Source organism: Protomyctophum bolini, assembly GCF_963924005.1.
Source record: "Protomyctophum bolini genome assembly, chromosome: 4".
NCBI lineage: Eukaryota > Metazoa > Chordata > Actinopteri > Myctophiformes > Myctophidae > Protomyctophum > Protomyctophum bolini.
This window is the reverse complement of record NC_137865.1, coordinates 19,682,623-19,707,285: the sequence shown is the minus strand read 5'-3', so window position 1 is coordinate 19,707,285 and position 24,663 is coordinate 19,682,623. Positions and strand designations below refer to the sequence as shown.

Below are 24,663 nucleotides of genomic sequence, written 5' to 3'. Positions count from 1 at the left end.
TGGAACGTAGTCTGAAACGTGTTCTTTTTCAGGAAATGGGGGAAAGAAAATAACCTGTGCTGCAATGGAGCCAACGTAGTTATTATTTAGTCATAAGCTCTTGTTAATACTTCTCATTGGTTCAACATTCATGAAAGTCACAGACACGCTTCACCACTTAAAATTTAATTTTCAAAATAGCGAACATAGCTACTTTTGCGCAACAATCTTGAATAACAAAGTAGGACATTGATTTACAAAAAAAACAAAACAACATTCATATATGGATATGCGAGGATTTCTGCCTGACAGCAAACTATGTAAATCTTTGATCTTTATAACCTCAAACTCTCCGGCGAAACCACAGCTGGAGTCTGCCTTCTGCTTCCTGTAATAGGCCTCGTAGTCCTCCACCCGCACAGCAAGGCTTCTGTAGCAGGGGACACAACACGTTTAAATAGAAACCAGGGGACACAACACGTTTAAATAGAAACCAGGGGACACAACACGTTTAAATAGAAACCAGGGGACACAACACAACATGTTTAAATAAAAACCAGGGCTCACAAAACATACCAGGGTTCAGAAATCGCTTTAAATAGATACCAGGGAACACAAAACAAAACAAAACATTTAAATAGACACAGTAGTCAGAGAACAACAGGTTTAAATAGATACCAGGGGTCAGAAAACAAAACTATTGGTTTAAATAGATACCAAGGGGTCAGAAAACCAAGTTTAATCACTTAAAACCTCTAGTCTTAGTGAAACAGACTTGAGTTAAAACAGTTCTCATAGCTGTGGTTGAATCTGCCCTCATCATTTGATTTGGATGGTACTTTTACATTTAATTTAATTTCAAATCACTATTTATGCTCGAGAGGCACTGAGTAGGCCTACCATCATTTACAGTGATGTTGTCAAGGTTAAGTTAACAATATAAAAACAACAAACATCAATAAGACAAACAGACAGGAAGACATATAAAACAGCACAAAAATGAAACATTAATTACAATGAGATACCACAATCCCTTTTCCACCTAAAGAACTTTGGTTCTAGAACCTGTTCCGTTCTAGATTCTTGGAACCGTGGTCCTTTTCACGGAACCGGTAGCCATTTTTTGGTTCAACGTCCGAACCAACTTTTATAGGGTTCAGAACCAATTCATTTTCAGCAGAAACACTCTGAACTGGTTCAATATTAGGCGGGAAAAATAGAACTGAACCGGTTCAACCCTGGGTGGAAAAGGGGCCTCTGTGAACCCAAAGTCAAGTTCCCAATGTCCCAATTTAAGACAACATGCCAGACAGATTAGGATGTTTCCCAACACAAAAGAAACGACTCATTGTATTGTAATGGATTTGTACTCACACTTTGTTCCTGAAAAATAGAGATAAAAAAACAGCAATTTGTACATTTATTGGAATAGTTTGAGTCAATGATTTGTTTAAACTTAGATGAATGATAATAGCAGAGATCGATGGAAAGCTCACCTCATTGAGTGAATCTGGATGTCGGTTGGAGCGCCTTTCCGAGACGACCTATGAAACACAAACATCAGTATAATTGATTATACAGGAATAAAGTCCTATTCAAAGTTTTTTTTTAAAGAGTGAATTTCAGAGTGACTGTCAGGGCTTTCCGGATTTTGCTTTACAGTATAAGCTTAATTTTGGGTTAGGCAACATGCTGCATCATTGCACAACAGAGCAACAATGAGGCTTTTCAGTACATAATATTACAGGGCTACAACAGTTAATCAAACTAATCAATTGAATCCATTATAAAAGGTAACCGCTTTTAATAAAATAGACGATTGTGCGGGGACTTTTTTTTGTATTTCTTATTTTCTTTGCTTATTTTTTGACAAAAATCCATGTGATGTTTATGAAGATGACAGCCATATAGTACAGTACATACCTCCTACAGTACAGGACAGCGCCAATGATGACGATGAAGAGTATCCCCAGTGACACTCCCACACCGATAGCTATGAGCACTATTATAAGAGACAAAATTAAAGATGATCACATGGGCCTCCTCAATGGCAGGTGAGTCAGTAGGATAGCAGTGACAAGTTGACAAGACGCAAATGTGTGTGGGGGGGGGGGGAATAAATTGACATAGGCCTAACACTAAATTAGTGAAGTGAAGTATACTTATGTTGGTGTTCGGGAGATCTACTGGCACCGGATGGATGATTATGGAGACGAAGGATCTTTCAACATCCACAAGACCAGCTGAGCTCATCAGTTGGGTGAAGAGCACTATTGCGTATCTGCAACACAAATAAAAACAAAAATCACTCCCTGGACTATATAACTTATATTTAAATTATTTGTCATATCTGCTCTGTGTAATTTCTATCTAAAAGATATATTTTCATTTATATGTTCCAATGTTTCAATGCCATTAGAAAAACAATTAAATCGTTAATTGTAATAATTTGTGTGACAATTAATCATCCAGTAAAATGTCACGATCGTAAGACAACCGTACTTTTCAGCAAATCACCATTATTACGTAATATGTTTTGTGTTGGTTCGTACTAGGGCTTTCACTTCTAATGATTTTCACTAGTTGACTAGTTGCCTAGTTTACTAGTGGACTAGTTGTTTAACTACCTATTATGGTGACTATAATATAGCATTCTAGCTGATCTTGAGTCCTCCAAAAACGGGGAAAAAACCAACAACCTTTTTTTCTTATAAACTAGTCAACTAGTACCAACAAGGTCGACTAGCGGATTTACTAGTCGACTAGTTGAATAGTCGACTAGTTGCTTAAAGCCCTAGTTCGTACCGGTACTGGTCTCCTGGCGTCAGGACGCCATTGCTGTAGCTGTCCCAGAGGCTTGTGTCTCCTATCTGAACGCTCACAGAAGGACTGCCCCCACTGCGGCCCGGGCCGGACAGCTCTCCCACTGTGGCCAGGTACATGGGACTGGTCTCACTGTCTTTGCTCCAGTCTTCATAGGTCTTTACCAAGTACTGCTGGAGATTATTAGTATCTACACCTGGGTGGAAAAAATTATAATTTAAAAACCTATCCTATTTAAAACTGCAGGATGATTCTATAAAATGTTTTCTAAATCAGTAGTTGTTTTTGTTCCAAGGACCCCAAAAATGATATGTATTTGGCCAGGGACCCCCATCCGAAAATGTTTTGTGTATATGTTAAAAAGATCTGGCCCAGAATAATATTATTTCTACTGGTGAAAACGTCCTGGAAATGACGTAAAGATCATCCCCATATGGGCTGTGATCTGCCCTATAGTCCTGAACATCATCGGAGTCACCGGAGACGTCATTTGGCTTGCTGGGTAGTTTAACTCCTTGTACAACTTTCTTGTACAATTTCTGATGGAGGTCCGCGGCCAAATTCACATTAATTTTGGGGTCCTTGACATGAAAAGCTTTGAGAAGCACTGTGGTGAATGAGAGAAAACAGAACAAACCTTCCAGCTGGTTTGTGACCATCACGCCATAGTGTGTGATGGGCCCGCCAGAGCTGTTGAACAGACCCGAGTCAATGTGGAGGGAGAAGCGGTCGTGCTCCTTGCTGCTCTCCTTCACCAGTGACTTCAGCACAGACTCAGACGGCACAGGGGGGACTTCCCAAAACACAACCATTAAGAATTAATTCATTTAACTCTGAGAGTTACAAATAGACACGCTGAGGATTTTACGTTGCGTAGTACTGCATGAAAAGAAATGTAGAAAATTAAAGACTGCGCAAGGACACATTCATTCACTATTTACAACTTATGCTATTGTTATGTGACACAAATATGTGACAGTATAGATCACATCATCATGACATCACCACAACTAAAAATGTATTTCCGGGTGGGTAACACCGGCAGCAACGCAATGAAGCAGTATTATTCATTAAACCTTTATTTATTTTATAGAAGAAAAAGTGTGTGACAGCATGTCTTTCCCCCATCTCTCTCCCCGTTTCCCTGTCAACCTACTGTAAGTCTATCAATAAAGGCAATGAGACCCCAAAAAAGAACTTAAAAAATATATATATAAGAAGATTGCCCGTGGTGCAGGGGAGGTGGTCTACTACTCTACTGGACGGAGGCATTGGGCGTACCTGTGATGCCCGTGGTGCAGCTGAGGTGCACAGGAGCGCTGGCTCGTCCACAGCTCAGCGTCACCACCGTCAGGTCGTACAGGGTGTGGTACTTCAGTCCGAGCACCGTGACGTCACCACACTCGTCGCATGTGGTCTTTGTGGTCTTGGCGTTGCCGTCGGCGCGTTCCACGGCGCTCACGTTGAAGCCAGAGTTCAGGCCTTTGGGTTGGCCCCATGCCAGGACGAGCCGGGCCTCTGTGCCGTTGTTGGGGTTCTGACACTGCAGGCCGGACACCGGACTGGAATCTGCACGGATTCATTGAGGAGGACAGGAATTAGCAGGACAGGAGGACCACGAAGCACACGCACGCACGTGCACACACACACACACACACACACACACACACACACACACACACACACACACACACATATAAATATTTTTTAAACTCAGAGAGTGTATGCTGCTCTCAACACGACGTACCTGTGCAAGTGGAAACGGACACCGTGGCAGCCTGTATTCCATTGACCGTCTCTGTGGTCACGTTGAAGTGATAGGAGCTTCCAGGAATGAGATGTTGGACCGTACGCTCCTCATGTTCGGTTGTGATGTTGTCGGCGTGCAGGCCAGAGGAGTTAGCCCAGCTCACATAGTAACGGTAGCTCTGCTGGTAGCCAGCAGGCTTCTCCCAACTCAGTGAGATGCTCTCCTCTGCTGGAGACGCTGCAAGGGACGTGACATCCTCTGGATCTGGTAGAGGAAATAGAGGTATGGATGGACACTTTCAAAATGCACACTGGGAGTAAGACACGGTTCTCTGTGTCTTATAAGACACAAGGACATTAAGGTCATAAAATAGAGCAAGAACAGCGTAAGCAAATGTAAACTGTAAATGTTACGTTTCCCGCAAACCATGAAGGTGTGTGTGCGACTGTGTATGCATACGCCTGTTAATCAATTAGTTATAGAAAAAAACTATTGATTTGAGTAAAATTATAGATTTAAAAAAATTACGACCTACAACCTCACAATGTGTTGTGATGCGAGGTGCTGGAAGCTTCTGGGTCACATATATTAGCAATATTAATTTGAGGTTAAAAGTGAACACTTTGACTAGGAAGCAGCATTGACATCACCTGAGACGGAAAATGAGGCCGCTGTTTTCAGATGGGGGCCCCTGACCAAATTACAAATCAATTTAATTTTAGCTTTTGTATGGCAATGTTCTTGAATGTTGTACAACACAGTATCAAATAATTATGGCTTATGTGCTTCATCAGGCAGTTTACAATTTAGTAGATAAAAAATACACTTAGATTGTATTTTTTTGATTTTCTTTTTTTGGGGGGGGGGTTGATTTGTTGATGAATTTAAAAACATATCAAAACTCAACGGGTACAGGCTTTAGTTACGACATACGATTGGTCTGACAACGACAACCTACCTTAAACCCTAACCTTAACCATAACCGCAAGCACGGAGCAGCGCATGTTCACCAACCTTAACGCAAGTTCGCCTTAATCTGGTCGCCAACCTTAACACATGTTCGCCAACCTTAACGCATGTTCACCAACCTTAACGCAAGTTCGCCTTAATCCGGTCGCCAACCTTAACCCATGTTCGCCAACCTTAACGCATGTTCGCCAACCTTAACGCATGTTCGCCAACCTTAATCTGGTCGCCAACCTTGACGCATGTCCGCCAACCTTAATCTGGTCGCTTTCCGCATTTCGGCCCTATGGTATGTCGGATAGGATAAGCGTGCGCACCCCAACTCAACATCCCACTGCAGCCCTTCTTGCATATCCATACATTTGTATGAGTCTTACTTGTAGTGACGCCGCGGCTGCAGACCTCTTGACTTGTGAAGCCCATGGGTCCCACTGTGGCCGTGCAGATATCGTAGGGTGTTCCGGAGACCAGGCTGTGAAAGGTGTGCGTGGTGTTGTTGGTCGAGACGTTGACCGACATCCCGCCTTCCTGGTGGGATGTGCGGGACGACACGGCGTAGTGGAAGGAGGCGTTGGTCATCAGGGGGGCTTCTCCCCACCATGTCTGAATGGTGCTGGTGGTCGTCCGGGTGTTCATGGACCCGGGTGGGTTGGGAACTGGGTGAGATTTCAATAAGGCATTTAGCAGACACTCTTAATCCAGAGTGATTTACAGTGTTGTTCGTCGACTAAAACTATGACCAAAAAAAATTGTCGACTACCTTTTTTCACTGACGAAAACAAAATGGAAATTAAATAAAAATGAAGCTACGATGACTAAAACTAAGACTAAATACATCGACAATTTCGTCAAGAAATAAAAACTAGACTAAAATGTTATAGGAAGGGACTAGTGGACAAGAGATCCAGTATAAGTCATTTTACACTTGGTTGCATGCTGAAGTTGCATGCTGTAAAATCATGCTGTAAAATCATTTTCAGCTGGTGTTGTTCATTACTTAGCTTGCACTGCGCAGTGTTTCTGGTTAATATAGCCTTCTGACACGTGTGGATTACTGGGTTTTAGTTTGGTTAACTAAAGATACAACAGCAAAGAATGGACAAAGTAAGTGGTCTTGTCTTGAGTTAAAACTAAATCTGCCGCTGTGCATGTGTGAGGGGAGGAGCAGGGGGCTGGACTGTTGACTGCACTCTCTCAGACACGGAGAGTGTGAGACACGGAGCGGCTGTGGCTCTATACATCTCCATAAAACAGTGTTTTACCGATTTTGCTATTTGTGTTAAATAACACCATAAACTGTCTTTTTTTCCATTAGCCTTTTCATGTCACGCACCCCCTGGTGGCCACTGGGCACCGCTGAGAGTATACACTACTGTATGTATACACTATGCTCTCTATTTTCGTCCATGCTAAACCCCTTATCCCTAAACTACTTTGCCTTTTTTTACTCTTTTGAAAATAAGTTTTGAATAGTTCAACTAGCCGATCTACATCAACACGTGAGCTTGTAGACTGGCCATTTTAACTATTCAAAAATGATTTTCAAAATAGTAAATAAGGGCAAAGAAGTTTAGGGATAAGGGGTTTAGCATGGCCGAAAATAGATTACATTAATGAATGCATGAATGCAGTACATGTTTAATGTAAAGCTCTGTTTGCTCTTTGCTGCCACCTAAAGTTGAGAGATAGAATAGAATAGTCCCCAGACTCCCCACTCCTTTTTTGTCACTGTATATTTGTTCTCTGCATTTACCCATCTTATAACCCCTAGGTAATAATCTACGGTACTCGGGGAGCAAGTAGGGGTTAAGAGTCTTGCTCAGGGACACTAATCGACACATTGCGGGCCTGGCCTTGAATGGAACCTGGGACAACCAGGGTCTCTGGCTTTCCAGGTGGGCTCACCAACCACTCAGCGTAGGTGCAGTTAATCAAACTAAATCATTAATATTCAATAGGATAATAAAACTAGATAAAGTGCCCCTCGGGGCACAGGTCTCCACCCGGGCAGGTCAGGTTGTGGCCTCCTGGTGGCGCTATAATAGGCCGTTCTGGAAAATGTGGGGCAGAGGTTCATCGTTGGCATCCAGGGATGTGTGTGTGCAAAATTTGGCATCGACCAGGTTAACGGTGCCGGAGATAGCTGGTAATAGACAGACGGACGCACACACTCACACACGGACGGAGTGCAAAACATACTCTCTCCCCATACCTTCGGCCTGGTGGAGACAATAATCAATCAATAATCAATCCCTATTTTGGGAATGTCATTCTAGGTGAAAAGTTTAAAAAAAACAACAACCTCTCCAGCTTCTAACCATTAGATGGCAGCAAGTCAGACAATGTGTCATGGGTTTAGTTCCCTTATCACAGTGGATCGAAAAGTGGGGTCCAGGGACCCTCGGGATTCCCAGACGGGATTCCAAACAGGTCTGTAACTCTGAGTTATGGAGGTCCTCGAGATTGAAAAGTTTGAGAAGCCCATGCATCAAACAATAACCACGTCAGTCACACTTACAGGTGGCACTGGTAATGAACCCAGACGTAGCGTTGAAGGGCCCGCTCGCCGCGGTGACCCTGGCTGTGTACAGCCGTCCTGCTGACAGGCTGGAGAACAGCACGGATCTCTGGCTGGCGTCTAACTCCCCTCCATCCAGGGTGTTTGAACTGTCGTTCAGATGGACCACGTAGCGCTCCACGGCCCCGGCCGGAGCCGTCCACCGCACCCGCATGCTGCTGTTGGAGCCATCGTTGGAGACAGCAGGCTGGACCGCTTCAGGTTCTGTTAGCGGGAGAGAAGAGCAAAGAAAAGAGTTAAGTGTTAAGCTGTGTTCAGACCTGAATATATATATATATATATATATATATATATATATATATATATATATATATATATACTGTATATATATATATATATATATATATATACTGTATATATATATATATATATATACTGTATATATATATATATATATATATATATATCCCGTTTGTGGTGTGCCAGGTCGCGCTGCTCCCGTTCGCTCGACTATCGTCTTTGCATTGACTTTGTATGTAATCGCGCCACTCTAACCATCCAAGTCTGAACGCAGCTTTTGAGTTCAGAGTCAAGAATCAGAACAACAGATTAGACAGATTAGTGATTTTTGATCATAATGTTGTTTTCCAGAAGAAAAAGAAAAAACGAATCTATACAAAGATAATCAACAATCCAACATAATCAAAGAATCTAAAATGGAAAGGAACAATACAGGTATTTTCTTTTACCATCACATGAACAATAGAAGGCAGCCTCTCCCTCTGCACACTCAAAACTGTGCTAAATGTGTTTTATCTACAAGCTTTCGAGAACTTTAAAACACTTAAACCTCAGCCTCTGTATTCTGGGGAAAGCGTTCGCCAAAAATAGCAAATCGACAAGCTCACAACGCGTCTCGTTGAGGTGCTTTGTGAGCTTGTCGATCGGCTATTTTCAGCTAAAGCTTTCCCCCCCAACAACGGAAAACAAAGAATACACTAGTACAGAGCCCTGAGGGACTCCGGTCAACCATATAGGGTTTAACATGCCGTAACCAAAGCGTGATAAACAGGTTCGTACTGGTGTACTGAGACATGCAGGTCGGTGTCCCCTCGGTGTCGTCCTGTGCTCTGACAAACACGCAGAAGGAGTAGTTGGTTCCTGGTGTGAGCCCTGACAGCTGGGCCCGTTCCCCCGGCACCACGGTGCTGTTGGTGGACACGTCCCCGGAGCGGGCCGTCTCCACCCGGTATGTGTACGCGCTCTGGTTCTGCGGTGTCCTATTCCACGTCAGCAGGATGGTGGTGCTGTTCCATGTGCTGGCCTCCAGGCTACTCACACCATATGGCCCTGCATGGAAACAAGAACACATTTACCGTTGTTAACTTTAGAAGAAAAAAACAGGTGGAAACGGATGAGATCCAGAAGCACAAAACAATGTATTTACAGTTTGAAAGAAATCTTGAAAAGATGCAATACATTTTATCAACACAAATCTTGCATGGCATAGCAGCAAACTTTCAAGACATTTGGGACAATTAGCAGCATTTCCCCCAAAAGCAATAATTTGAGGCTTTTTGTAACTATTTTAAATTATTTAAAATAGTTACAAAAAGCCTCATATGTCGGGTCCTTCCTTCACCAGCGAAAAGTTTGAGAAGCAAAGAATAAAACACCTACGTGTGAAATAGGACACAGCCGTGGGGCTGGCCTGGGTGCCGTCTTCTGTCTGTGTGGTGACAGTGAAGGTGTAGTTGGTGCCAGACTGCAGGCCGCTGGCATTGTATCCAGTGGTGGAGACCATGTCAGATGTGAAGCTGCTCTCTGAGCTGGTAACCAGCACCAAGTACGAGTAGCCAGGTCTGCTCTGCAGCTGATCCCAGACTAACATCACCTCCGTGGGGGAGATCCCTGCTTCCTTCAGCATGCTTACAGAGTGTGGTTCTGGAGGGGGGAAAGGGATATGATGATTATCTATAATACGTGTCACATGATGAAGATCGATTAACCCATTCTGACCTCGGAACGATTCTGCAAATGTCTTCTATAAATCCTGACTGTTTTCTTGAAAAAATGTCGTTCTCAAACACTTTCACTGTCACTTTTCACGATTCTTCAAAAATAGCAGACCTACAAGCTCGTAGCGCGCCACTCGGTGGCGCGCTGAGCTTGTAGATCTGCTATTTTTCAATAGCTAAAGCATAGCATAATGCTAACATCAAAAGGGGTTCTCGCCCAAAATGGGCTATGATGCACCCAGTGTTGATCTGCAAAAAAAAAGTGATTTGGGGAAGATATTAACTGAATTTGAGGATAATTAAAACTAGGGAGTGGAAATAGAGCACCAAAGTCTGACATGAATGCCACTCTAGAGTCCGGCATGGGCTGGCAGTGGCTCTGGGGTAGAGTGACTGGATGGGAAGCACAAGGTTCCCAGTTCGAAACCAGGCTCCCCCAAACTTGGTGTCGAAGTGTCCTTGAGCAAGACTCTTAACCGCTAATTGTTCCCGATGTGAAGGTTGGTGGCTTGCATGGTTTCCACCGGCATCGGTGTGTGAATGTGTGTGTGTGAATAGGTGAATGTAATGCACAATCTCTGTAAAGCGCCTTGGATAAAGGCGCTATATAAATGCACCATTTTCCATTCACCATTTAGAGGCCGCTATCCCTCTGGGATTTTTTTTGTATTGTAAATCCCATAGGCTAATCTAAGATTAGATCATATAAGAACTGTGTTCCAAAAAATTAACAAATCACCCCTGTGATTTTACTTGTATGGATATTAAGCATCAACTGACAGTGAAAAAGTATTATTTTATCCAAAAACTTATCAAATATCAATTTCAATATCAATATCATAATCAATATCACATACCTGACAAAATCTCCAGGATGATTTGTTTATTTTTGGAACACAGTACTGTGACCCAGGGGCAGTGGGAGTGACGTCAGGACTTTGGTACTCATTTGGTGTCATGACGACTAATGATGCATCATTTTAAAATATTGCTGCAAGGTTAATATTAACGGGACCATACAAAACCGTACTTGAATCTGTAGAGGGTCATCTCCTGAGACAACAAATGATGCCCCTGTTTTCAGATGGGGGTCTGTGGCCAAATACAAATATATTAACGCAATATGAATGTGGGGGTCCTTGCCATGAACACGTTTGAGTCTTTGAGGAGTGAACCACCATATCATGGCATGTTAAACTCACTGGTATAGTTGAGCGTGGTTTCCACTGTGCTCAGGTAGTCCCGTACGCCCACGGTGACAACAGAGATGTTGTAGGCCGTTCCAGACTGGAGGTGGTCCAGCAGCATCCAGTTGTTACTGGTCTGGTTGGACCGGTCCCCGTGGAACACCATGAAGTTGTACTGGTCCGGCTCCATACCGCCAGGTCTGGCCCAGCTGACGTTGATGCTGGCCGTGGTCTGAGACTCCACCACGATGGGACCGGGAGGGTTGGGAACTGGGAGAGGCAGTGCGATTAATAACGTCAACCCAGCAACTGTACTTTGACCACTATTTCAGCCCCGTCCGTCTACAGCAAATTTCTTTGCCAAACATAATCAGATCTACAAGCTACAAGCGATATTAGATTTGATTAGATTTATGTTTGAATTCAATCGTTGTTTTCTGGAGAGGCAAACAATTTGAGTTGTTTTTGTTTATGGCTTGCACTGATAGGTGCATCAGGCCTAATAAATCATTTAATAACAATATACTATTTATTAGAATGATGAACCCAGAATCACTGCACATACTGTGTGTAACAGGTGTAATTGTGACCATAGGTCGCAGATTACTATGAAAACCTTCAAAACCTGTCCGTCGATCCCTCAGTCATGCCTCCAAATATATCAGTCCATCACGCCTCACGTCACGAGGCGTAATAGTAGATGCTATGTTATTTTTTGCTTAAAGGTCAGCCAAATTTTCTACATGGCCCATCCCCCCTAATGATTAGCAACGTGGCTCACAGGTGGCGTTGACAGCAGTTGAGTTCTGGCAGAGCAGTCCGCTGGCGGAGACCACCGTTGCGGTGTACAGCGCTCCAGGCGTCAGGCCTACAAACAGCACCTGCAGCGTGTGGTTGCTCAGGCCTGAGCGGTTTCCTTCCAACAGGCCTCCTCTGTGCAGCAGGACGGAGTAGGAGTCCACACGGCCGCCGGCCACGCCCCAGCTCACCCACATGGTGCTTGTGTTTCCAATGGCCTTTATGTCAGGCACCGCCGCAGGCTCTGCATGGGGAGGAAGAGAAAATATTTTTTCTTTCTTTCTTGCTTCTGTATAAACCTTTTAGGGTCGCTGTGATGTCATGTGGGTCATTACAATCATCGTCATACATCATCATCATGCTGTAATTAGTGCGCTGCTCGAGGGACATTGCAACCACACTTGCAATTTCCCAGTATTGCACCTTTCTAGTTACTGTACATAGTCACAGTCGGGCAATAACCTCTTAACCTTTTTTTCTCCGTAAAAATTAACGCCCTACTTGTTCATACTAAAGCGTCACACACTAAATCAGTAAATCATCAAAAGTAGCACATCCACAACCTTGAGCTTGTCGATATGCTACGTTTGCTACTTTTGAATTTGAATCCTGAAAAGTAACAGTTTTGGTTGTGAGGTTTCTACCTGACAGAGACGATAGTACTGTGTAGACTGTGTAGAGAATTAAGAAATTAAAACTATAATAACGTACGGGTGTTTCTGGATATGCTCTCTGGGCTGGATTTGACCCCTTCAACGAGCGTCAGCACGGTGAAGGTGTACTGCTGTCCGGGGGTCAGGTGGGTGAAGGTGTGCGTCTCTGTGTGGACGGACACATTGACCCCGGTGTCCTCCACGCTCACCAGGTAGGAGTAGGTGTCCTTGAAGTCGTCCTGTCTGTCCCAGGTCAGCTGGATGGCAGTGGTGTTCATGTCCACAGCTGACAGGCCGCTCACCGCTTTGGGCACTGTGTGTGCAAAGAGTACAAGCAAAGGTTGGAGTTTTTAGAGACTGCCCGCCATGTTCGCGGATATCGTTTTTTAGCATTTAATTAACAAGACAAATCTCATATGGGGGGCACAAAAACATTTTCAGATGTCATGTGGGTTCTTGACATGACAAGTTTGAGACCAATTGAACATAGAGATTTACTTGTGTAGCTGAAGGTCTGCTCGGTGGTGGAGTGGCTGTCCGGTGCCGCCACGGCAGTGACGTGAAGCGTGTATCTTGTCCCTGGACGCAGGCCAGTGACCACGGTGCTGTTGGTGTTGACCAGCTCTGCGCTGGTGTGGTTGCTGGTTTGAATACTGTATGTGAAGTATGGCTGGTATCCTTCAGGGTGTGACCACTGTACTTTTACAGAGGTGTTGGATTCAGGACTGGCCATGAGGTCCCGCACCGGTTTGGGTACTGTAAGCAATACAGCAAAAGCACATTACTTTGTTTTAACATACCGGTATTTTTTTATCGAAGGAATCTCACAGGAAAGGTATACAGTCAGAAATAGAAACCCTTCAAGTTTTCTGAAAAACAAACCGTGCAAACCATCCCACCCCCAACTCCCTACCCCCAAAAAGAGTATGTTGACATTAACTACAGTATAATTATTACATATATCGTTGTTGTCGGGCAGAAATCTTTTATCTCCATATTTTAACTTTTTGTTGTTTTTTCGTGAATTACTGCCCTACTTGATCATACTACTGTAGTGGTGATTTCCTTTGGTGGTTTGCTTGCTGTTTGCCTGCTTTTTTGGCTCCAGTTCCGAACCAACATTTAGGGTCTGAACTCTGAACCAATTCTGGAATCTGCAAACTGACTTGCCGTAGTGTTGATAAAATGACTTAGTATGAAATCTCGGGCGAAGTCTCGTCTCGCAATACTTCTGGTATAGCACTCCCCGCGATAACAACAGAGGGAGGCAAGTCTCGCGACACAACACTTGCAAAAAATTGAATATTAAAATATAAATTTGGAGTGGAATTAATAGGTGATCTAGCGATTCTCCCGTACGCTCCCGTTCTAGGCTGCGATGGGACTCAGGAGAGTGGACAACACTGACCAATATGAAAATAATAATAATAATAAGTGTACCGTTGTCGTTATGGGACATAATAACATCAGAAAATGGAATCCTCCTTTAATGGGTTCAACTCACAAGTGTACGCCGGAGTGGCGGGGGTCCAAACACTCCTAAAACCCTGGGGTCCCACTGTTTGCACCGTGATGTTGAACAGAGTCCCAGAGGAGAGCGAGGACAGGACGGTGTGGTTGGTCGTGGAGGTCTTGTTTTGCGCAGCGGCGCCCCCTGTGGCGGCCCAGTAGGATACGTGGTAGCTGGTGTGCGGAGCGCCCTCCATGGCGTGAGGAGGGGACCACTCCACATGGAGGGCTGTGGTGTTCCTCTGAGTCACAAGCATCACTCCAGGAGCGCTGGGGACTGGAATGGAGACACATCATCATTGATTGAAGAGCCCGTAAGCAGGAAATGCTCTATTTGCATCGCTATATTTTGGCTACAATAAATTTCACTGCCTTCAGTGGACACCCCCAATCCTCATGGCAAAACTAGAGCTTTTTTCTTCAAAACCTTATTTTCTTTTTGTCAGGTGAAATGTAGACAATAAGATCGACCCCCTAGTCATACTGACGTGGTGACGTGATTGGCTGCTTCTAGCCAATGGGACAACAAGCCAGGGCAAAGCTGCCTCTAGCCAATGGGAAGGGGAGGGGCAAATATCCCTGGCAGCCACGCAGGCTGCAGACAGACAGTGCAGAGCAACGCAGCAGAGAAGCATGCTCACACTCACAGGGTGACGGGGAAGGAAGATACTACAGTTATTTGACACGTTTGCAATGTTCGCACGTCACTCGATATAACTTCAAACCAAACGCGGCTGAAACAGTGCAGCCAATGCAAAGCCACAACAAAATACAGTCATTGAACCACGCACAGAACGTCGGAAACTAACGCAAACAACGGCCGCAAGGTTGTGACACAGACACATACACGTTACTAAAAATATAATCATATTATTATGGGGGGGAGAACACAACGAAGACAGTGCTTCTTTCATCTGACAAATATCACTATGTGATCATTTCTTGTTTTGTTTTTTTAATTCATCATTCACATTTGGCTGGGTGGTTTATAACATATTTTGGTCTGACACTGTGGGACTTATTATATGTATCTTGTTGCAAGACCCCAAACCGTTCAGCTCAAAAACTAGAAAAAGTGTCTTGATCACTTGACTACAGAGATAATGTGTACCGAATTGCCAAAAAAAGGGGGACATTGGTCCGCGACCCAAATGTGGGTCCTGACTAATAGATCACTGGTTCTCTTCTACTTTATTTTTCAGCCGGAGGAGGGAAATCTGAAATTAAACTGCATCATTTGTATTACTTCCGCATTGGCTTCATTTTCAAGAGTTTGCCTCAGCCTGGGCTGAACTCACCAGTAGCCAGTGGGATCTGGTCAGAAGTGTTAGTGAAAGGACCGGCCACAGCCGTCACGGTGACCTCATAAACCCGGCCAGGTTTTAAGCCACTGAGGTTGGCCGTGGGCTCCTCCCACGTCCTGTTGGCCCAGAAGTTCAAGTCCGCGTTCCGAACACTCAGGTTGTAGTACTGGACGTGACCACTAGGCGGAACCCAACTGAGGTTCAGAGAATCGGTAGCTCTTGCCACAACGGTGATGCTCCCGGGTTTCTCTGGCCCTAGATTTAGGCACGCGCACGCACGAACACACACACACACACACACACACACACACACACAACATCGTTTGTGTTTTGTCCATAAATTGACAATACTAAAACTAAAAAAACAGGAAAGAAACTAAAACGTTGGTAAACATAAACAGAAAAGACTCATAATAAGCTCCTGCAGGGGGGGTTATAATTTATTTCACACAGTATGGACCTACGTGTGAAAGTCGATACGAGGGCCCTTGCGCCTTCGTTGGTGATATTTCCGGCCACGGCGGCGACCGTGATGTTATACAGAACTCCAGCTGACAGACCCGTGACGGTATGGGACGTTGTGGCGCCGCTGCCGGTGCCGTTGGTGGTGCCGCCGCCCGCAGCGCTCCGCCACGTCACCGTGTAGGAAGACACGTTGCCCTGCGGCGCCGTCCAGTTCACAGACACGGAGGACGTGGTGACGGCCGCCATGCGTAGACCGCTGACCACGCCAGGCTCTGTGGGGACACGGCGGACATGTGAGACACTTTGAGAGCAGCAGTGGTGGAAAAAAGCATTTTACCCCATTTAGACCTGAGACCGATAAAATAAAATAAAAGTCTGCTAACAGTTTCCTGAAAAACCTATGTTTCTATGTCAGAGGTGCTCAACTTTTTTACTTCAATGACCCCCAGAATTATCTGTATTCAGACACCCATCTGAAAATATGTTGTTCCAGGGACCTACCAGAAGCAAAGATTTTAGTTAAAAATGTTCGCTCTGAAAGAATATATATTTAAAGATTTGTGCCACATTTTCACGATTTTTCAAAAATAGCAGATCTACAAGCTCATAGCACGGCACTCGCTAAAGTATAACATAATGCTTAAAACACCAAAAGGGGTTCCCGTCTAGAATGAGTTAAGTGAAAGTATCAATACCACAACATAGAAATACTCTGTTACAAGTAAAAGTCTGTAATTCTGTAAAAGTAGGCCAACAAAAGTCTTGGCATCAAAATGTAGTTAAAGTACGAAAAGTAAAAAGTCGCATTATAGGCTATTGTAGTATACTGTACCAAAATGGGTTCCCCGTCTTGAAAGGTATACTTACAAAAAGGGATTCCCGCCCATGGAGATAAAAGGCAACTATATACAGTATATACAGTACTAGGGGTTTAACTATAGTAACTGCATCGGAAAATCGATTTTAATTTCAAGAATCAAAGTATATTGAAATGAAATCAATGTATCAATCAATACTACATTTTTGTGTGTGGTATACATTTTTTGAAGAAAAAAGAAAAAGAGGGGTTTAATTACTTGATTTCAAATCATTGAATCGTATATCGGATCACCATAATGGACCAATATCCATGTATCGTATCGTCAACTATCGTGATACGTATCGTATCGCTGTTACAACCCTAGTAAATACAGTATAAACTGCGTCTTACTTGTAACTGCACTGAGGACGAACGGCTCTCCTTCTGTTTGGTTATCTTTGGCAACGGCAATGACCTTGATAGTGTAAGTGGTTCCAGCCGCCAGGTCAGCTAGGAGAGCTGAAGGGCCATATGTGGTCATGTTCAGTTGTGTTCCGCCATTGTCCCACTCCAGCCTGTACATTGATACCACTCCTGCAGGGCTGGTCCAATTCAGAGAAATGGAGGAGGTTGTTGTGTGCACGCTAGGTGGCGCTATCGTATTTGGTTCTGCAGAGGAGAGGGAGAGGATAGGAGACGGAAATTAGTACAACTTTTGTTTCGTTTTTTGGTCATACTGATGAATACCTCTGGCAATCTCTCCAGCACTTGAGTGAACATTCAGGTCTGGATACCAATTTGATCCCATCAGGAGAGAGAACTAATTACATTATACAGGATAAGCGACTGCAATTGGAAATGAGCAGACCAGTTCCAAGGACTGTCTAAAGAGGACATGCGCAGTTGAGACCAGGAAGTTGTACATGCACAAATTTGGGCATGTACAACTTCCTGGTCTCAACTGCGCATGTTTCTTTCCTTCCATGGAGCACCATGGAGCAACATGGCGTCGCCCGTACGGTCTTCGCGTCTCGTCCTCTTTAGACAGTCCTTGACCAGTTCCAGGAACTGGAACAGAAATTGAAGCTCATGATTGGATTAAATTGGTGTCCCATCTGAAAATCTATTTTCTGTTTACTAATGTCCTGGAGAGACAGGAAGAGCCCCATGAACTATCAGCAGTGATTACCGTCAGGATACAGAGTTTTAACTTCAAATGTAACCATTTTAACAAAACAAACTGTGAAGGATACAAACACTTACTGGTGGCGTGACTGCTATTGAACACGACCCCTTTAGAAACTCTATCCCCAGCCACTGCAGCCACTGCAAAGTAATACAGCTCTCCGGCGGTGAGGCTGTCTACATGAAACACCGTTTGGTTGGTGCTCTCATTCTTATTCAACTCGTTCCCATCGCTCCATTCCACAACGTAGAAGGAGCTTTCGCCATCCGGTGGGCTCCATTGCAGGGACACGGAGGATGTCGTAATGTTAAACAAAGTAAAGTTCCTGATCATCTCAGGATCTGCGCCGAGGCAAGCAGGGAGCGGGGACAATGACAAGAGACACAAGAAAACAAGATGATCAAATAAACACTCCTTTCAGTGTGACATTAAGAGTACAATGGAAAAGATGACAAGTGACCCTTTTTGTCAAAAACACATCTTACATGTGTTAGTTACTCAGTTAACCACTCAAAACCTCACATACAGAACACTAGTTGTCGACAAGCATCCCCCAGGGCTCTATACCAGGTCCAGTAATATTTTAGGTACTTACTTGAATAAAAGGATGCAGTGACACCGTTTCCTTCGGTTTGGTTACAAGTCAGTGATTTAACACTGAACGTGTACTGACCTCCAGGGGTCAGATCAGTAATGTTAACATGAGTCTGATCAGTAGCAGTACGCTCACTGACACTTCCATTAGTCCATTCTACTCTATAGGACACACTGATTCCAACTGGCTCAGTCCAGCTCACAAACACACTGGAAGTTGTGATTTCACTGACATTTAGGTTCCTGACGACTTCAGGCTCTGTCAGTGCAACATGAGTGGGAGAGAGAGAGAGAGAGAGAGAGAGAGAGACACACACACACACACACACACACACACACACACACACACAGAGAGAGAATCGAGGTCCATCCTTATTTCGTCATCACCTCTATAAGATATTGCCACCTTTCTGAAAGTGCTCAAATTATAATCTATGATTTCCTCTTACGAGGAACTATTTTAAAACACTGTACAATTAGGTAAACTAAAAAGTCTCTAAACTTTTACAAGTCAGTTCCATAAGCCTCATCTTACGTGTGCAGTGTGTCGTTTCAACCGTCTTTCCAAATGTTTCGTTATCTCCAGCGACTGCAACCACACTGAAGGTGTACCGTTCTCCTGGTGTCAATCCAGTGACATTAAATGACGTTTCTGACACCGTATGTGTCTCACTGACGTTCCCATCGGTGTATTGTATTGTAAAGAAGGAACGCTTTCCTTCTGGTTCACTCCAACTCACATACACAGACGATACTGAGATTTCACTGACACTTAGGTTCATGATGACTTCAGGTTCTACAGGGCCAAGGGGAGGGAGGGAGAGAGATATATAGAGAGAGAGAGAGAGAGAGAGAGAGAGAGAGAGAGAGAGAGACCAGGTCTGTTGACATTTTCCTCTACAACAAATCTCTTCACCAAAAATAGCCAATACTGGATCACAACGCATTGCATTGCATGTAATTATAATGCTATCAGTATGATCAGCCATTTTCCACTGAATGTTTATCTCAGAACAGGGATGATGGGGTTCACGTGGTTAAAAACTATTAAGGATGTAACAATAAAGTCCAGGACATTATTTCCATTATTGACCATGTGCTCAATGGTGACACAAACATTGTGCAGGTTTCAGGTTCTTCTTAAATATAACATGCGCTGATGTTGAGGCGAAGAAGCAGAAACAATGGTCTAACATTCCTATTTTGGTACAGAGTGGTACAAATGTTCCTATTATCTCATTGTTTTCTGCTTAACAGTCAAGATAAAAGGTACTTACTTGTATAAAAGGATGCAGTGACACCGTTTCCTTCGGTTTGGTTACAAGTCAGTGTTTTAACACTGAACGTGTACTGACCTCCAGGGGTCAGATCAGTAATGTTAACATGAGTCTGATCAGTAGCAGTACGCTCACTGACACTTCCATTAGTCCATTCTACTCTATAGGACACACTGATTCCAACTGGCTCAGTCCAGCTCACAAACACACTGGAAGTTGTGTTTTCACTGACATTTAGGTTCCTGATGACTTCAGGCTCTGTCAGTGCAACATGAGTGGAAGAGAGAGAGAGAGAGAGAGAGAGAGAGAGAGAGAGAGAGAGAGAGAGAGAGAGAGAGAGAGAGAGAAAGAGAGAGAGTGAGAGAGAGAGAGAGAGAGAAAGAGAGAGAGATCCATCCATATTTTGTCATCACCTCTATATGATATTGCCAGTCTTAAAATCTAAGACATCCTCTGACAAGGAACTATTTTAAAGCACAATTAGGTAAACTAAAAAGTCTCTAAACTTTTACAAGTCAGTTCCATAAGCCTCATCTTACGTGTGCAGTGTGTCGTTTCAACCGTCTTTCCAAATGTTTCGTTATCTCCAGCGACTGCAACCACACTGAAGGTGTACCGTTCTCCTGGTGTCAATCCAGTGACATTAAATGACGTTTCTGACACCGTATGTGTCTCACTGGCGTTCCCATTAGTGTATTGTATTGTAAAGAAGGAACGCTTTCCTTCTGGTTCACTCCAACTCATATACACAGACGATACTGACATTTCACTGACACTTAGGTTCCTGATGACTTCAGGTTCTATGGGTGTAACACAAGTGGGTTGGGAGAGAGAGAGAGAGAGAGAGAGAGAGAGAGATATCCATATTTCAGGTTGTCATTTACTCTATCTTCCATCTTTTTGAAAATGCTAAAAATACAATATATGACGTCTTCTGACAAGTAACTGTTTTAATTCCTTTTTCCGCACGTTCCCCTTTTTCTCCCTAATTAGTTGTTATGCCAATTCCCAGGTTTCTCCTCACATGTAGGTCCTCTTACGGTTAACCCACACAGCTGCTCATGTGGGAAGGTGTAGAAGTCAAAGCCATGAGGGGTCAATAAGGCAGCAATAGAGATCACACTATCCACCCAGCATCCCTCTAACACAGACAATAATGTTCACTAGAGCTCATTGTTGCTTCTGATATGTTGAAAATACAGATTTCAGTTTCTTCTGACTAAAACATGTTCTATGAGCACAAGATGGGGAGATCTGTAGTAAGAGTGTGAAAAAATAGCGGTCAACTCTGTCCTCTGTCCAACTCTGTCCATTGTTTTGGGAACAGCAAACCATATGCTGTGAAATCCTGAGCAGCATCTGAACAACTTGTATTTTTATGACATCAAATTCATGATCAATCAATAAAATGCATGCTGGATGAAAGTATCTTTACATAACAGTATCAATCACAACATTGTTTTAGTTTTTTTTGTGTCGATCACAGTTGTTTCTGCTTAACAGTCAAGATAAAAGGTACTTACTTGTATAAAAGGATGCAGTGACACTGTTTCCTTCAGTTTGGTTACAAGTCAGTGTTTTAACACTGAACGTGTACTGACCTCCAGGGGTCAGATCAGTAATGTTAACATGAGTCTGATCAGTAGCAGTACACTCACTGACACTTCCATTAGTCCATTCTACTCTATAGGACACACTGATTCCAACTGGCTCAGTCCAGCTCACAAACACACTGGAAGTTGTGATTTCACTGACATTTAGGTTCCTGATGACTTCAGGCTCTGTCAGTGCAACATGAGTGGGTGGGAGGGGGAGGGAGAGAGAGAGAGAGAGAGAGAGAGAGAGAGAGAGATAGATCCATCCATCCATATTTTGTCATCACCTCTATAAGATATTGTCAGTCTTAAAATCTAAGACATCCTCTGACAAGGAACTATTTTAAAGCACAATTAAGTAAATTAAATTAACTGACTTTTACAAGTCAGTTAATTTATTTAATTTTCCATAAGCCTCATCTTACGTGTGCAGTGTGTCGTTTTAACCGTCTTTCCAAATGTTTCGTTATCTCCAGCGACTGCAACCACACTGAAGGTGTACCGTTCTCCTGGTGTCAATCCAGTGACATTAAATGATGTTTCTGACACCGTATGTGTCTCACTGGCGTTCCCATCAGTGTATTGTATTGTAAAGAAGGAACGCTTTCCTTCTGGTTCACTCCAACTCACATACACAGACGATACTGAGAAGTCACTGACACTTAGGTTCCTGATGACTTCAGGTTCTATGGGTGTAACACAAGTGGGTTTGGAGAAAGAGAGTGCACGAGAGAGATCCGTATTTCAGGTTGTCATTAACTCTATAGAGGACTGCATTGCCATCTTTCTGAAAGTGCTCAAAATACAATCTATGACGTCTTCTGACAAGGAACTATTTTAATTCCTTTTTCCGCACATGTTTCAAATTTTCTCCCAAATTAGTTATGCCAATTCCCAGGTTTCTCCTCACATGTAGGTCCTCTTACTTTTAACCCCCACAGCTGCTCATGTGGGAAGGTGTAGACGTCAAACCCATGAAGCAATAGAGATCACACTATTCCCCCAGCGTCGATTTCAGTTTATTCAGACTAAAACATGTTCTATGAACACAAGATGGTGAGATCTGTAGTAAGAGAGTGATCCAATAGCAGCCAATACTGTCCTCTGTCCAACTCTAGTCCATTGTTTTGGGAATTTCACATGCTGTGCGTGTGAAATCCTATGCAGAATCTGAACAACTTGTATTTTATGACATCAAAGTCATGATTAATTAATAAAATGCATGCCAGATGAGAGTATCTTAACAGTATTGATCAAACATAACTCTTGTTTTTGTACAGATGCTAGATGTATCGATTATCAACGTTTTTTCTGCTTAACAGTCAAGATAAAAGGTACTTACTTGTATAAAAGGATGCAGTGACACTGTTTCCTTCAGTTTGGTTACAAGTCAGTGTTTTAACACTGAACGTGTACTGACCTCCAGGGGTCAGATCAGTAATGTTAACATGAGTCTGATCAGTAGCAGTACACTCACTGACACTTCCATTAGTCCATTCTACTCTATAGGACACACTGATTCCAACTGGCTCAGTCCAGCTCACAAACACACTGGAAGTTGTGATTTCACTGACATTTAGGTTCCTGATGACTTCAGGCTCTGTCAGTGCAACATGAGTGGGAGAGAGAGAGAGAGAGAGAGAGAGAGAGAGAGAGAGAGAGAGAGAGAGAGAGAGACAGAGAAAGAGAGAGAAAGAGAGAGAGATCCATCCATATTTTGTCATCACCTCTATAAGATATTGCTAGTCTTAAAATCTAAGACATCCTCTGACAAGGAACTATTTTAAAGCACAATTAGTAAACTAAAAAGTCTCTAAACTTTTACAAGTCAGTTCCATAAGCCTCATCTTACGTGTGCAGTGTGTCGTTTCAACCGTCTTTCCAAATGTTTCGTTATCTCCAGCGACTGCAACCACACTGAAGGTGTACCGTTCTCCTGGTGTCAATCCAGTGACATTAAATGACGTTTCTGACACCGTATGTGTCTCACTGGCGTTCCCATTAGTGTATTGTATTGTAAAGAAGGAACGCTTTCCTTCTGGTTCACTCCAACTCATATACACAGACGATACTGAGATTTCACTGACACTTAGGTTCCTGATGACTTCAGGTTCTATGGGTGTAACACAAGTGGGTTGGGGTGAGAGAGAGAGAGAGAGAGAGAGAGAGAGAGATATCCATATTTCAGGTTGTCATTTACTCTATCTTCCATCTTCCATCTTTTTGAAAATGCTAAAAATACAATATATGACGTCTTCTGACAAGTAACTATTTTAATTCCTTTTTCCGCATGTTCCCCTTTTTCTCCCTAATTAGTTGTTATGCCAATTCCCAGGTTTCTCCTCACATGTAGGTCCTCTTACGGTTAACCCACACAGCTGCTCATGTGGGAAGGTGTAGAAGTCAAAGCCATGAGGGTTCAATAAGGCAGCAATAGAGATCACACTATCCACCCAGCATCCCTCTAACACAGACAATAATGTTCACTAGAGCTCATTGTTGCTTCTGATATGTTGAAAATACAGATTTCAGTTTCTTCTGAATAAAACATGTTCTATGAGCACAAGATGGGGAGATCTGGAGTAAGAGAGTGAATAGCGGTCAACTCTGTCCGCTGTTTCCATTGTTTTGGGAACAGCAAATCACATGCTGTGAATTCCTGAGCAGCATCTGAACAACTTGTATTTTTATGACATCAAATTCATGATCAATCAATAAAATGCATGCTGGATGAAAGTATCTTTACATAACAGTATTGATCACAACATTGTTTTAGTTTTTTGTGTGTCGATTATCAACGTTTTTTCTGCTTAACAGTCAAGATAAAAGGTACTTACTTGTATAAAAGGATGCAGTGACACTGTTTCCTTCGGTTTGGTTACAAGTCAGTGTTTTAACACTGAACGTGTACTGACCTCCAGGGGTCAGATCAGTAATGTTAACATGAGTCTGATCAGTAGCAGTACGCTCACTGACACTTCCATTAGTCCATTCTACTCTATAGGACACAATGATTCCAAGTGGCTCAGTCCAGCTCACAAACACACTGGAAGTTGTGATTTCACTGACATTTAAGTTCCTGATGACTTCAGGCTCTGTCAGTGCAACATGAGAGAGAGAGAGAGAGAGAGAGAGAGAGAGAGAGAGAGAGAGAAAGAGAGAGAGAGAGATCCATCCATATTTTGTCATCACCTCTATAAGATATTGCTAGTCTTAAAATCTAAGACATCCTCTGACAAGGA

The 24,663-nt window shown here is 43.3% G+C and overlaps 1 protein-coding gene across 6 annotated transcripts in view; it reads right to left on the bottom strand.

The window, feature by feature from the left end:
* The window catches only part of LOC308313653 (receptor-type tyrosine-protein phosphatase eta-like), a 53,628-nt gene that overhangs the window by 6,278 nt on the left and 22,687 nt on the right, over positions 1–24,663 (bottom strand). For 2 of the 6 annotated variants that reach the window (XM_080760895.1, XM_080760897.1), the window contains exons 5-32: positions 22,764–23,021; positions 21,847–22,107; positions 21,350–21,607; positions 20,366–20,626; positions 19,827–20,084; positions 19,085–19,345; positions 18,551–18,808; positions 18,033–18,296; positions 17,181–17,438; positions 15,970–16,242; positions 15,500–15,760; positions 14,197–14,478; positions 13,191–13,448; positions 12,751–13,005; positions 12,023–12,283; positions 11,257–11,511; positions 9,717–9,980; positions 9,117–9,386; positions 8,037–8,300; positions 5,896–6,174; positions 4,550–4,816; positions 4,084–4,371; positions 3,440–3,595; positions 2,785–2,998; positions 2,142–2,260; positions 1,903–1,981; positions 1,476–1,523; positions 322–409 (exon numbers count right to left, since the gene is read on the bottom strand). In XM_080760895.1, coding sequence (XP_080617021.1) covers positions 322–409; positions 1,476–1,523; positions 1,903–1,981; positions 2,142–2,260; positions 2,785–2,998; positions 3,440–3,595; positions 4,084–4,371; positions 4,550–4,816; positions 5,896–6,174; positions 8,037–8,300; positions 9,117–9,386; positions 9,717–9,980; positions 11,257–11,511; positions 12,023–12,283; positions 12,751–13,005; positions 13,191–13,448; positions 14,197–14,478; positions 15,500–15,760; positions 15,970–16,242; positions 17,181–17,438; positions 18,033–18,296; positions 18,551–18,808; positions 19,085–19,345; positions 19,827–20,084; positions 20,366–20,626; positions 21,350–21,607; positions 21,847–22,107; positions 22,764–23,021 — 6,518 coding nt within the window. Of the gene's footprint in view, positions 1–321; positions 410–1,248; positions 1,363–1,475; positions 1,524–1,902; positions 1,982–2,141; positions 2,261–2,784; positions 2,999–3,439; positions 3,596–4,083; positions 4,372–4,549; positions 4,817–5,895; positions 6,175–8,036; positions 8,301–9,116; positions 9,387–9,716; positions 9,981–11,256; positions 11,512–12,022; positions 12,284–12,750; positions 13,006–13,190; positions 13,449–14,196; positions 14,479–15,499; positions 15,761–15,969; positions 16,243–17,180; positions 17,439–18,032; positions 18,297–18,550; positions 18,809–19,084; positions 19,346–19,826; positions 20,085–20,365; positions 20,627–21,349; positions 21,608–21,846; positions 22,108–22,763; positions 23,022–23,273; positions 23,535–24,258; positions 24,383–24,663 lie in introns of those variants that run through there. The other 4 variants (XM_080760896.1, XM_080760898.1, XM_080760899.1 and 1 more) reach the window with 4 other exon arrangements.